Genomic DNA, 15,249 nt, shown 5'->3' on the forward strand with positions numbered 1-15,249 from the left:
TTCACAGCGTTGACGGGCTGAGCCATCGGCGGTATGTTCTGGGAGGGGGATGCGGGGGTGGAGGATAAGACCTTCTTCCTGGCGGACAGGAAATTCAACTTCCTGCCTTGATTAATGTGTGGGGGAGCTGCTTGATCACAAAGGGCCGCTGAGGGGGCCCTCCAGCACACAGAGCTCCCACATTACCCCCCCCCCCCCCGTCGGTGTCAAACTGTTTTTTCCCCCCTTTCCTGTTTCTCAGACATGCTTGAGAAAGATCATCTTGTGATTGAATAATCTCGCAATAGCGCAGACAAGATTGTTTCAACATCCCATGCACATATTGTGGACAGCCAGACAAATGCTTGTTTATTTCCCAAGCCCCCCTCCCCCCCTCCCCCACCCAGAGTGATTGGGTGTACTTTGTTTGTGAGTGCACGAGGGTCAGGATCCAGACAAACTGGTGTTTCTCAACTTTGTGTCAACGGTCAGGGGTTGTGTCAGGGCAAGGAATGTAAACAGTGAACAGAGCTGGAGGAACGCAGCTCACTAATGGGATGTTAGAACTGTTGCAAAACCAAGAGGGGGGGGGGGGGGCTCCACCACCGCTGAGTCGCTTCGCAATGCATTTCACTGATGAAAAGGGTGAGAGGGGGGCGTAGGAAGTGAGAGGGGAGGCAGGCCAAGGGGGGAGGGAGGAGGAGAACAGCGAGAGGTGCCTTTTTAAGATTTCATGTTCTCCTCCAGCCCCCACAGTTTTCCAGATAAAGGTTGCCGTTGCCAAGGTGACTTGACAGAGAAAGGGAAAGTATCTGGCTGTGGGTTGCCTGTTCGTGTGCAGGAAGCCTCGGAGCCAGAGGCACAGATAAGATGATTTCAGTCCCGCCTCCACAGAACAAAAGCTGTGCGGATGATATACTGCCTGAAATACCTCTGGACTCTCTGGCTGCTGCATTCACTCCAAAGCCGCCTAAATATGTGAAACATGCAGTGATGAGAACGCACCCATACGCCGGGCTGAAGCTGCTTTCCCCTGCTAAATCCGCACAATCACATTAAGGAAGACAAATTATCTCAGAATCAGAAACAAAGAGGCAGAGAGTTTTACAGTCAAGAGGAAAAAACTCTTATGTTTATTAGCCATGAATTTCACATTGTGAAAAAAATCACATGTACAAAATAATGTCATAAAAATAGAAAATAAACTCTTACATGACAAAAGAAAAAAGCAAAACCGATGCACACTGACAGGGTCGCTGTCGAATTTACATCACGATGTGAAGGAGGATGCTGTGCCCCACTCCGAGCCGGCTGGATTTCCAGAGATAACAGAGAATTAGAGGAGGGCAAGAGTGGAAAGGGGAAACGCCACTCAGCAATTAGGAGCGAATTGAAGGGGCATTCATTACTCGCTGTTGTCAGGGTAACTTGTGCTCTATGGGAAGGAAATGCCCTTATCTGATTGGTGGGGGCCAGAGGATCTGTGTTCAATGGCCGGAGGAGGTGAACATTAGGGAGCCACGAGGGTATCTGTGAAGTCCAGAGCCTGCAGATAAAAGGATGGACTTTTGGGCGGCTTAAGAAAGAGGGGGGGCAGGAATTTACAGGGCTGTTTCCCCGGATGATCGCCACCGATCTGAATTTATCCATGAATCCATGAGGAAGGACGCTCTTACATTGAAATTCAATGAGTCCATTTATATCCAATTGTAAAATGTCAATATTCATGTCACATAGACGGACACACAGACAAAAACCCACATGAGAGATACCAAGCATTTGATAAGCACGTGTTTAAGGACATTCTCACTGTTTGTTCTTGAAGAACTTGCAGGGATTTTTCTTTTTCTTTTGTGTGTGCATCATTAACACTATGATGAAAAGCACTGCGGTGTCTGCCCTTATCAATGCAAAGTTTGCTGGATTCTCTCTCTCCCCTTAATGGTGAAGAATACTGTGGATTTAAACCCCAAAGAGCCAAGTTAGCACATGTGACAGTACGCCAGATGTCTCGAAGGACAGCTGCACAGGCCATCGCATTCTTAACCATGTCAGGACTCTGTGATGTCCCTGATAGTCACTGGATCACACACACCGCGCTGGTCCAGCTGCCTTATGGCTCATAACTTCTTTTCTGTTTTGGTACAATTTGAGCCCCAACGGGGAAATTAGGTTTGGACCCAGGTCAGAGCCTAAAGAGAGTCTATGTAAAGTAAAAATGATTGCGTCTTTCAACCTAATTGAATCTTCCTTTCCAAGCTGAAGCATAAACTGCTTTACGTCATCAGTAATCAGAGCCATTCTTCCTCTTCCGTCCGCACTCTGACAAGTTGCACCCCTGCCCTCTTTCAAAAGACCAAGTTGATCCTGCAAAAGACTGACCTGTGCAAAATGCAGCCCAACTGAGGTCAAATAAAGACACAACACGTGGCCATGCACGACACAACCCAAACATAGTTTCACATATGAATGCAGGCAGAGAGGAAATAAATAGGATTAAAACATATGAACATAACAGAGTAAACATCGTCATATAAATTAAGACTACATTGCAGCAAGTTTGAAAAGAAGAAACCGATTCTATTCTCAGTTTAGGTTAAGGTGACAAGATTCCGGTGACCATAGAGAAGAGGTCATGCCAGTTGCACTGAATCACACCGAGTGGACATGCTCTAAAAAGGCTTTATCTATGACTCAGCAAGCAAGCCACTGCTTTTAATCTGAAGTAGCGCAGCCGCTCTTTTACAGCATTGAGTGTACAGCTGAATATGACAACACTGAATTGTTACAGTGGGTCTGTTTACCGGCACTCAGCGGGCGTTAGTGTGTAGCCGCAAAACAGCAAACATGTACGGTCATGACCCTCAAGGCACATTGACCCCCCCCGTCCCCGTTCCCGCCCTTCCCCGCCCCCATGGCCACGCACAGACCCCCTCCGTCCTCCTCAACTGGTGTTGGCCGTCAACACCTCGCAACTGGCAGTGACAGCGGACTGCCAGAGCCTTCATGGGAGGAACACTGAGAGGTTTGTTTTTTGTGTGTGAGCCGTTAGAAGCACGCCTTTGAAAACCAAACAAAAAAAGAAATGCATACAAAGGGTAAAATAAAAGAGCTTATCAGAGGAAAGAAAGGGAAGGTTTACTCCTTCATTGTGCATTTTACAAATCAACGTTATTCAGTCAAACCTAGTTGCTTTCTGTTCCTCCGCACACCCATCGCTGCGTTCTCCTTCCCTCGATCTAAACAGAACATTCATCATGCTATGAGTGTTTATTTTCTTTTTTCTGTTTTTTTTTTTTATCATAGAGAAAAACCTCAACACAGAGCCACACAAGCCTGCCATGTCTGAAAGGGAAAGACGCAGTTTGTGTCGTATGCTTGCAGTCCTCATGTGGCAGCATGAAAGCCTGATATGCTGGATGTGGACAAAGGTGATCCTCAAATTACAAGCAGCGGTTTGTTTGGTTTGTTTGCGTGAATAACTGTCTCTGTGCGTCTCCTCTTCCTTCCCCGCAACAGGAGGTGACATCATTCTGGCGAAGCGTCCGGCTTTACGCGTCTCCGCTTCGGCCTCTTCGCAACGGTAAAATGAATGTGGCCGTCTGTACATCACCGCTCAATGTCTCTTTGAGAGGATGAGAACGTGTGCTTCTTCACAGTTGGAGTCCAGAAGATGATGCAAAACAGGGAAATCTGCGGGAGAGAAAAAGAACGACTCGTTAAACAGGCTCATATGACGTATGAAGATGACTTTATAATTATTCGAAGAACAATGGAAGTAAAAAAAAAAGAGAAAGAAAATGAAGGAGGAAAAAACGCTAGGGCATAAAGCTCCTGGGTTATCACTCAACGTTAATGAAATTCTTAATTATTCTGTGTTTTTCCTTTTTCAAAGTGGGGGATTTACCGAGGGTGCCTGGACGGTGAAATCCAACCCTAGGTAATAGTTTCCCATTTGATACTGTTTTGGGCTGCATTGTATGAACTTCTCAATCCAACACAGACCCAAAATGCAATAACACTCAACAATCACCGGCTAAATTTTTGATATTTCCTCCCTGATTAGGTAGGAACAAGGATTTAACACCATGAGCATCACATAACTTTATATCCAAGTTACTCTATTACATCCTGTCTCTCGAACAGATCGGGTAAATTGTTCAACTCTGTACAGTCTGTTCGCAACAAGCCTTTCTATCCGGGTGAAGGTTCTTCTTCACTGGTGCATTAAAAACAACAATTGCTCTTGCACTTATCTCTAACAAAATGACCTCCCTAAACCATCCAATCGGCAGTGGCGAGGGGCGGTGTGTACAAAGGGCAGGGACTTAATCAAACGGCGGCACATTCCCCATCCATTATTCCCTGTAAACAATGATCCAGGTGCTTGTGCAGGACGTTGGTTCAGTTCAGTCTTTATTATTCGGTCTGAAATTTGTCTTGCTGTAAAACTTGTTTTTTTCCTTTTTCTCTGTACCAGCACTGTGCAGGCTGTTTACAAAAGAGGAAAACTATCCTATTGTGTCCGCCTAGAAATGTTTTAGTTGTGCCGAGTCATCAAAAGGGGCATGTATTATTGAAGTTAAAAATACTAAGTTACAAATGTCTTTCGTACATTTTGGGCCACTACTTTCTTACTTTTACTTGAGTAAAGGAGTTGAATCAGTACTTTCAGTACTTTCTTTTTTTACACAAGTAAGAGTGTGATTACTTTTGCCAGCTCTGCATACACCATTCATTTATTTTAACAGGCATTTAAAGTGCCAGGAGGCCGATCAGGTTTCTTCAGCTCAGTGTGTGTAGAGACTGACTCGTTTGTGGTGGCGCTGCATTAATTCACTTGGTTCTTATCCCTGGACTATTTGGCAAATGTCAGGCCATATATCAGTATGGTGTTATGAGGCAAGATGCAGTGAGCTTTAAATTCTAATTGTAGAGTTGTAATAGAGATTCAATGTGACGTTTTTTTGGCATTTGAGTTCAATTCATTATACCGTCCTGTTGAAGTGAAGTGGTCGATGTCGTGGAAGATTTACCTTTATAGCTTTTTTTGTGCAATAAAAAAAATTAACCTAAAACAGTACTGTCCTTACAGTAATGCTACAATATTAACATTAATACGGTCAGTCAAAATTAATGTGTTATTTGAATTGTCCGCACCACTAGCCCCAGCTAAAAGCTTTCCAAGCAAACAAAAGAGACGTTTGGAATTGTTCCCCTGGGAGAAATCTAGAACTTTTTCTCTCGCAGTTACAGTCTCCTTCTGTGAGGTCTAACATACTTCCTTTCCCCCTTTCATTCCTAAACAGTCAGCCTACTTTTCCATTCCTCCACATTCTGTCTTTTCAGCGCGTTCACTGAGTAGACCGTCAGTTGCCATGACCGGCAGACGCACAAAAAACAAATTCCATATTAAATTAGTGGCAGGATTATATCCTTCACTGAGCCCTGTGTTGCACTGGCTTAGAGATGGTTCAAACCTTCAGTGTAGTCTCTCCTTTTCAGAGATGAGCCGGTGAAAAGAAAGGGAATGATAAGTCTTCAAAAAATATTTCATCCTGTAGGGAGGAAGGACATCGAGGTATCGGAGCAGTGAAGCTGCTCTGAGCTGCTTCCTGGCTGAATCCAATAGGAGAGTGCTGGACAGTGGGGAGTCACTCTAGAGCTGAGGGCTACCAACCGTTTCCACAAATACAGAGGAATAAACGGGGACTGTCTGCCTGTTTTATGTTTGAGAGCATGGGATTAGGGTGTAAGGTTTGTGTGATGTGATGTGATCTTCCTGCAGCACGCAGGACGATCAGGTTTGCCAGATGACTACACACGTTCTACATACGCCTGCACCACTCATCATCATAGCAGGGGAGCGGGGTTAGAATGAGGCCAAGAAGACATCGATGGAGCCAGAAGAGACTGCAGACTTTAACCGTAAATCTTTAGAGGGAGACCGTGACTATCAAGGAGGACGGGGGTCTGACTGGGCTTTGGCGGCGGTGGAGGGGGGGGCTCCTCATTTCCTTTTTTGACACTTCTCCCAGTCACCTCCACTTGGATCTGATGATGAATGTTTTCCGACACTGCGTGAGTCGCTGGCTGCTTCCCTCACGCCCCAACGCAAAGACCAAGCCCCGCAACAAAGGAAGGTGCCTGAGAGTGGATTAGCCTCGCCAGGGTGTTGTAGCCTGCTGGTGTGGGGCTTGTCTAATTGGCAGACCCCCTTTTGCCTCTTAGAACGATTTCCCCCACAGGAGCAATAAAAGTATCCCATTCTCTTTCAATTACCTCCTCTGTCCTTCAGCCCATCCCCATAGCGACATAACTCACTTAACTAACACACACAAGCCCCTATCAATCCCCCAGCCGTCCACCCTCCCTCTGCTACATTTCCCTCCACTCTTCTCCTGAGAAAACACTACCTACCCAAAGGACCAACAATTGGATATCAATGCCTGGATTGCAAGTATCAGCATTTAAAATATGTTGGGTGATGTGCATATATAAATTGCAGTTCAGGAATATTTTATTTGTTTATTTTTGTTCTTATTCACCCTCATTTTTCTCCATTTAACTTTATTTTTGTTGTATTTGTGTTCATCTGTAGGAATAATCTATAACGACTTATTCTTGTGTGAAGGCTACTCACAGCTCAAATAGAACACTTTGAAAGTAAAATGTATTGACCTTAAAATCAATATATATCTCTGTGATTCTGATATTTGATGTTTAAGGTGATAGTGTGAAAAAGGGGATATCAACCAGAATATAATAATCTCTGCCCCCCGAAAATACACAGTAGATACTTATGATCCTAGTATCCGCCTACTTAATGCACCAATCCAAAAATCCATGAGATTAGTTATAAAAAAATTGCTACTGAATCATTGTTGTACAGATCGTTTAACTTACATTTTCAAAAACACATTTAGTTAGTAGCATCAAATGAAACAATCTCACTTCTTTGAAGAACCACATACCCAGACTATTAAAATGTTCAAGCACTAGAGCAAAGGGCTTATATAATTTTTTCACTTGCAGTAGAATGCAGACAAAGAGACATGAGAGATCAGACATACCTTATGAAAAGGGTGCAGGTCGAGGGTGTGGGGCTCATGCAGGCAGATGTTTCCAGGTGCTGACGAAGGCAGTGGGGATGAGCGAGTACGGCACAGTAGTGATGCTGTTCCAAGCATCCAGTGTGGGGTCATAGCAGTCCAGAGTTTTGCACCGTTGTGTGCCAAAGTACCCACCCACCACATAGAGTTTGTTCCCTGATGCTACAGCCTGGCAGCTCATCCGCTTGGCTGTCACATCGCCCACTTTAGTCCACTGGTAGGTGTCGCAGCTGAATTTATACGCCGAGCATGCTGAAAACTCTGTATCCCCGCCCATGACGAAGATCTGGTTTCCCAGCACGGCGGCAGCTGTGTAGCGCCAGGGTTGAGGGCAAGATGCGGGCACTGTCCATCGATTCTCCTGCGGATCGTAGCACTGCACCTTGGGCAGCTTGTCGTGGGTAACGCTGGTTCCTCCGAAGGCAAACAGCTTGAGTTTGACGCTGACCACCGCTGCATTGCTCACGCCTTCTCTCAGGGGAGCCACCATGGTCCACTTGTTCGCCACTGGGTCGAATTGCTCCACCTGTTTGAGTGACACGGACGGAGAAGCCGGGAGGCAGCCCGTTGCTGCAGTGTGGCCCCCTACTACATAGAGGCAATGTTTTAACTCTGCAGAACCATGGCCAAACCTAGCGATGAGCATTGGAGCTGCTTTGGACCACTCCTCTTGGACAGTGTCGTAGACCCATACATCTTTAGACACACCGTTCTCCGAGCCTCTCCCGCCGGTGATGTACACCTTACAGCCGATGGCGCAGGCACTGAACTCCTTCCTGGGGCTTGGGATGTCAGCTTTGGGGATGATCTCTTTGGCCTTCTGGTCTACCAGGTACAACTTGTCACACATGAAAGTCGACCCTCCGAGAAGAAAGAGAGCATGGCTGGTTTTTCTTGGTCGAGCACAGGGGCTGTTTACGACACCATCATTCTGCAGGATTTTCAGCTTACAGCGGATAGCTTCATCCACCAGTTCCCTGCTCTTGGCCTGGGCGTTGATCAACTCTTCTGTGGAGACATTCTCCATCAGAAAGATGGCCGGCAGCAGGGCGAGGCGGACCGTTCTCAGAAGCTCCGGTAGGTGGCAGTGCCTCTTTTCCACATCATAGTTGATCCAGTTAAGAGCAGCTTCATAAACAAGTCTCTCATCTTCGGTCTCTAGCTCCTCGTGTGACAAAAGCTGCACCACCATGTCTTTGGGCAATTGGAGGAAGTCCTCTGTCTTGCAAATAGCTGGGAAGTTGCTGAGGCACATGCCCCAGGAGAGCTCTGACAGCTTGGTACACTGGTGGGCATCAGAGAGTAACAACATGCCAAGACAGTTAGTCGGATGAAGGTTTCTCTCTAGGAATTCAGCACAGGCGTCTCGGATGTCCTGAAATTCCAACATGTCCCCTGCTTCCAGAAGTGACTCTGCGTTCTCCTCGTTGATGACTACACGTGATGAGTATGCATAATCCAGCAGAAGTTCTAAAACCTCCGGGTGGATGGAGTCATGGAAGTTGACTTCGCTGGCCTGGCTCTCCATCAGCCCACCACTGAACATGGCCTCAAAGTAGCGGCTGCAGGCAGCCAGCACTGCACGATGGCAGGGGAAGGAGCGGCTGCCGGCATGAAGCAGGACGTCTGTGAAAAGCCTTTGCTGCCGCAGTGAGTTGAGGTGCATGAGGACACTATCGGCATAGGAAGACTTGTGGAACAGGTAGATGTTCATAGAGCCGGTGCTGGCTCTTGATTTCCGGTTCTCATGGACGCACACAGACATTTTCATTGAATCCTGGGAGAGAAAAGACAAGAAAAATCTTTCTTTAATGCAATTACTATTTTGAGTAAATTATCATAACGTGTCTGCTTGCTGTAGAACATTTAGAAGTTTGAACTTTTTACTAGCATCAAAATGATATTCTTTTGAAGAGAAAGCAGGTTTTCAGTAATAATATAGTCAAGGAGTTTGGTTATGGAAATCATTTTGTCATAACAATTTATCTTGTATGATTAGATATCTAAACAAATTCAACCAAGATCTCCCCTGTTGGTAGAACGTAAAAGACTGATACTCAAGTTAGTTTATTTGTGAAACTTGATTTAAAGTTTAAGTGTAAACAGCAGATTTTGCTGTAGATTTTAGTTTTATTTAGGGCTGCATTATTACATTGCATCCTCAGCAGGGGATATTGCACGTTGACCTTTAGCATGTTCCTTTCTAAGAAATAGAAAGACATTTGATGATTAAAAGTATGAGCAGCATGTATCTGGTAGTTGTGAAGGTCAAGCAGATAACAATTGTCTTCCCTTCAGAGAGCAGGAGGCTTTTCCACTGTCCTCTCTTACCAGTACTAATCCCCCTCTAGTTGAGATGCCATGATTTTTATAAAAAAGAGGTAAAAAAGGGAGAGCAGGATTTCTTTTAAGCTTCTGAGAAATGCACAGAATTTACTCCTCCTCCAAAGTCACAGCTCCAATCCTCACAGTCCTTGCCCTGTCCTCGCTCGGGGCTCACTTTCATCCCACCCAATTTCAAGACATGTCAAGTGCCTGCGGCCGTGTGTTTCCAGAAATACTGAGTCGCTGTCTGACCTATTAAATCCACAACTGACAGATTCTTCAAGCAGACGTTTAAAGGTCTCACCCTAACCCTCTATAGTTTTGGGGAAATTATTTGAGCAGTGAAAGAAGATTCCTAAATCTTAAGAGTAAACCTTCAGAATGGATTATACTCATCTAATTCTGCAAGCTGACGTCTGACGAATAATGTTCAAGGCAAGGTTGTTTACAGGAAAACATCCTTCGTCATCCATTCTAACTGACAAGGTCAAGTCGAACCACAATTTTACTGTGGACACTCAAAAGAAAGAATTTCCCTTCAACACTTCCAGAGTTCAACCATTCAGAGGTGTCATACACCCAGCTGCGGAGCACACTTTCCATTTTCCACCAGTTGCATCATCTGCTACAGAATCCTCAGAATGCTGTCACGTGAACACACAATCAGGCGTCCCTTGCACCTTTGGCTTCAACGGAGCTGCATTGTTACTCGGCATAAGTCCAACGAACATGATCAAATTACTGTTTAAGTTGAAACCAAAGCAAAGCAACTTTGTGTTTTTCCTCCACAACACTCAGGTTGGCTGTTGTGTTACTGCTGCCTCACAAACCTGTCGCATGCAAAATAATGTATCTGAGCTAATAACAAAGCTCTCAAGCGTTTATTACAAAATGTAGCTCCTGCTTACACAGTCTCACGTTGAAGCTGCTTTCAGACATAAACTCCAGAGAGTTGGGCCGGGCATCTCTTTTTCATCTTGAGATATTTGTGTTCTGTTCATTTGGGTTGTGTTATGCATCCGTCACTTGTTATAAACCCACTCTGTCACTGTGCATTTTACTAGGGATCTGGAAGGAGACACTCCGGACTCAGACATTTGCGTTCTCACCATCAGGCCCAGTTCAGGGCATGTCTGAAAGCAGGAGCTCAGAATGCTTTGCTCATTTACACAGAACCTCTCAAGCCTGCATATTTCTGCCCTGTGTAGGATTTTAAATCTGCTGGCATTAGAAACTAGAGGTATGACATGTAGCACAACATCCTTAGCGACCTGTTCCCCCATTCAGCTCTTTGTATCCAGACATCGATTATGCCCCGGGACGACCTACACTGCCAGCATACTGCTGGAACAACAACAGCCAAACTATCATTCCATGCATTCGTACCTTTTATGCCTTTAAGGTGAGGCTGAATAGTGCAAGTAGAGAAAGATACTGAGGATGTTAGATGCCCGATTTCAATTTTATTAAGAACCATAACGATAAAAAAAGCACATCCTGTGGTTATGTCATGAAATAAATCTGTCCAATTGAATTCAAGAGACGCGAGCCAATAAAGCGGCTTCCGATGAATAGTTTGACTCTTATTTATCACTCTCTTGCCCTTGGTGTGATTAGAAGATGGATCCCACTCTCATGCATGCTGAATATAAAACAACAGCCGGCAGCCTGTTAGCTTAAATTAAGACTTGGAAAAGCTATATGTACCAACAGCTTTCCAGTTATATTTGACAATAATAATAAGAGGGAGAATATAAGTCATCGCAACTTAATGAAATGCAGGATTTATTGCATTCCAGTGACAATACTAATAACCTGTCATCTCATAGCCTCTGGCGCAACTATAACGCTCACCTGCTACACATGTCACATTTCACACGCACATACACACACCCACAACTAAGACTGGAGCTCATGAATTCTGGAAGTTCTAAATGGGATGATTTAAGCAATTGACCCAAATAAATAAGCCAGTGATCTTGCAAGGGTTTGCGTATCCCAATGATTAGCATGTTAATAAGTGTCCCCTTCAGCGGTGCAGGAGCTGTTGCACATGATCGAATAGAATAATTTGATGCACGGCAGTTGTCCTTATTAAGAATGTGGTCATTTTCGTCTCATGGGGGAAAACAGTGATAAGACTGAGAACCAAAGACTTTCCTGCAGTGAGTAAAAGTCACTGCTGCTGCGCTGTTGTTGCTGAAAATTGCTGTCCTTCCAAGTTTCCTTCTTATCTTTCTGAGATATGTGTCTGACTTTTAAGCAAACCTCCCGCTGTGCATGCGTGAAAGGCAAACTGCGAGAAAACTCTGAAGCCAAGTCTCCGAAAAACAGAGAATCAGGAGTTTCTTTTTTTTTGACACAGCTTCTATTCATCAACCCCACCTTTTATAATACCTCATATTTTTCATTTATTACCTCATGGCCTAAAACATGATAATTTGAGTTCACACATTGCTGTATTATCCCGCTGCCACTGTCCCATTCGATTACATACCGCCCCCACACAGTAACCAGAGGTGAACTGCCTACATAATCCAAGTTTTGCATTTTATTAAACAACCAACAAACTCTTAACCAGAGTTAAATGAGCGCACTCATACATGCAGTGAGTGCGGGAGAGCTAGAGAAGGAGAAGAGCAGAAAGCCACATTCTTACACCATTTGCATTTCAAATTATAAAGCCTGGGAAACAAGTAGGCCTGCAGGTCATGAAAACCTTTCGTTCATCCATTTGTAATTTAAATGTGACTCTGTCCTATGTTATAAATAAGCTTGTTAGCAACATTTTTTTCTTACAGATGTTTCACTACTTTCTCACACCTATATATTCTGGTAAAAATATTTATACTTTACCTATCTGTACATGTATGCCATATTTAATTCTATTGTTCTTCTTGTTCTATTGCAGGGAAGTGTGCTTCTTCTGCATCCTCAAATAAACCACATCAGTGGTCGGTAACTGGGTCAAACCATCATGTAGGACTGGTACAGACACAGATGGACTGACCACGCAACCGGTGCGGATCTCAGTCATGTCATGCTTTAATTAAAAAAAGTTGTGAACTTGGGTCTGAAGATTGTGTCGACAGTCCTCTGGAATAGCCTAAAGGCAACGTGTGAAAAAATAAAAGCATCTATTTAAAACCAGTTTTCTTACTTCCGTCTGCATCATTGACGGTTTAGTTAAAGGCTCTGTTCAGCACACAAACAATAAAAAGTGACAGTTTAAGCAGGACTAGTTCTGCTCCGCAGCATTATCACAGGCCACGCTCACGGGCAGGTTTAGAACAGTCACTGCTGTTAATGTGACCGGGACTGAGAAAACGGGTTACAGCAAGTGCTAACATCCTAAGTCAAAACACAAAAGCTATGGAGGGAATTGTCGCCGACTTAGTTTGACGTAGTAGCCAATATATTATTTTATTATAATATGCATCACGTCCCCACTCCAGAGTTTATAACTTGCAGCTCAACATGGAAGCTCCGATGACAGCCTGCTCTCTGTTGCTGAGGATTTCTTGCAACCACCCTGACCAACGTCTGCAGATTTAAGCAGTGAAGCAGACAGCGCAGTCCTGCAGCACCAGTCAGCAACTGGCTGAGTTTTTAGTCATAGCGAGGGAGTTGAAAATTACAAACTTTGAAAGAATATTGAAAATGACGTGTTGTTATGTTATTATTATAGAAAAACATTTGAATTGTTTGCTTAATGTCGCGATCTTACCACTGACATTATTATTTTTAATCTCACCTCTAACCAAGGATAAATCAATGACTTTTTTTCAGCTGTATCCACTGGAGGGAACGTAACATCCGCAACATTTGGGTTACCTCACTTTGCTTGAAAAGATCCTTTGAGGTCTGATTTTAAAACATTTTCAAATCGAATGACAATTTGGTTATCAATTACCTAACTTGTACTTGAACTTTCCACATACTGGACTTCACCCTATTGCTCGTGTTGCACTCATAATGTGATAGTGGGGCTGTTTGATTTTTGGCCTCATCTTGCTCTATCATTATTTACCTTATGAGCGTTCGCATTCACTTTGATTCCAGTTGTAATAATGAATGTCAAGAGAGGTTACTAAGGCGTATTCCTGGTAATGTATAATTTTAAGAAATATATAAAATAAAACAGAAAAAAATATTATTTTGCCACGTAAACCAACAAGCACTGAAATGTGCATGCATTAAATGCCTGACAGAAAAAATTATAACATATTTTGACAAACGGTTTCAGTCGTTTTCAAGCACAAAAAGGGAAAAGGCGCTACCCACTCTCTGCTTCAGACCCTCGTTGCTTTTCTTTGTCACATGTGCGAATAGCTTTAGGTGGCTGGCTGCTGGTCGCAGACTAAACAAGCACGTATCAATGGAGTGTCACTGATCAATACACCAACGAATATTATTACTAATTCCAGCCCCGAGGCCAACCAGAAGTAACGGCCAACGACCAGTGCCCATGGTAGTTAGCCCATGATTGATTTCACAGCCCCGGCTTCTGTGACAACACCCCAGCCAGTACGTTCACTCCAACGTGCCCCGGGAGTGTGTGTGGATGTGTGTGAGAGATGTCCACACCGCCAGAAAGAACACGGTGTATGACAAGAAGAACAGACACATGCACGATCTGCGGACTGGCTGTGGCCTCGCCTGGCTGCCCTCTGTATAAAAATCATTGCCAGGTGTTCACAGTCATCCGTGGGGCTGCAGGGAGAGGGATGGAGGAGGGGGGGGACTTCGAAAGTAAACAACCGGCTTATATGGGCCAAGTGTATACATCTGCCGTTTTCAAGGGGAGGGAGGGGGTGGGGGCGGGGGCGATATTCAAAAACAAGAGCAGAGCAGCAACTATCGATCTGATCGTCTGCATCCATCTTCATTCAAATCGAACCGAATGAGATTCAGTCTCACGCCAGCTGTCCGCGGGGGAAACTGGGTTTAAACCAGCCCCACTAACTACTGGCTATCAGGGGATAATGGAGGAGAGAGGGGAGACACGGTCACACCTGATGTCGCCTTCAAAACATCTCGGGCGTGCATGAGTTCGGAGGAGCGAGGCGCTCCGGAGAGGACACCCGGGAGGAGAGGAGGAGATCCGGGGGCACATTTCACACAGATACACGCATAAACAATCAGTGTGCTGGGTAGGTGGCCGCAATAACATACCCCTGACATGATCACAACAATCTTTTGTGTGTTCGCCTGTGTCCTGCTGCGCGCTCTCTCCCTCTTGTGTCTCTGTTAGTTTCCCATCGTCAGGGATGCAGCAGCGGCTCCATGAAAACCACGGTGTGGGTGTGGAGCAGCCCAGCGCTGGGAGCTGATCGCTAGTAAAAAAAGAAAAAGAAGGTACCTCTTCGGGTGAGAGCAGGAGTTCAACAGCGCCCGCGGGGTCCCCGGAACATGCCACCCGTGAAAAAAGCCACGATACGAGCCCCGCGATCGGGGGGCGTAGGGGGGGAGTGGGCTGGTAAGTCCGTGCTCGTTCCCGTGGAAAGCCGGAAACTAGGTCGGGCTGAGGCCGCTCTCCTCTGCACTTCAGGTCACACGTGTGCGGGTAGACTCGCGGGCATCGGGGCTTCCGCGCGCACTGAGAGACGAGGCTGCTGCTACCAAGGTCGGGCACAGTTGTGCAGAGACCGGACTCAGCTGCTGGGTGACAGTCCTCCTCCGCCTCCTTCTGGTCCCCCCCACCTCTCTCTCTCTCTCTCTCTCTCTCTCTCTCTCTCTCTCTCTCTCTCTCTCTCTCTCTCTCTCTCTCTCTCTCTCTCTCTCTCTCTCTCTCGCTCTCTCATCAATGGGTGTGTTTACTGTTGGGGGAGGA

The 15,249-nt window shown here is 45.3% G+C and overlaps 1 protein-coding gene across 2 annotated transcripts; it reads right to left on the minus strand.

The window, feature by feature from the left end:
* Positions 1–1,081: 1,081 nt before the first annotated feature.
* Positions 1,082–14,913, minus strand: enc1 (ectodermal-neural cortex 1). 2 transcript variants are annotated; one of them, XM_062412703.1, is made up of 3 exons: positions 14,779–14,913; positions 7,053–8,868; positions 1,082–3,672 (listed from the first exon to the last, which is right to left on the minus strand). In XM_062412703.1, the coding sequence occupies exon 2, from the start codon at positions 8,860–8,862 to the stop codon at positions 7,087–7,089; it is 1,776 nt and encodes a 591-aa protein (XP_062268687.1). In that variant the 5' UTR covers positions 8,863–8,868; positions 14,779–14,913; the 3' UTR covers positions 1,082–3,672; positions 7,053–7,086. The 2 variants fall into 2 exon arrangements, with proteins under 2 accessions (XP_062268687.1, XP_062268686.1); XM_062412702.1 differs by lacking the exon at positions 14,779–14,913 and adding an exon at positions 14,592–14,721.
* Between the last annotated feature and the right edge of the window lie 336 nt (positions 14,914–15,249).

The sequence above is a fragment of the Platichthys flesus genome, chromosome 19 (assembly GCF_949316205.1).
Source record: "Platichthys flesus chromosome 19, fPlaFle2.1, whole genome shotgun sequence".
Taxonomy (NCBI): Eukaryota; Metazoa; Chordata; class Actinopteri; order Pleuronectiformes; family Pleuronectidae; genus Platichthys; species Platichthys flesus.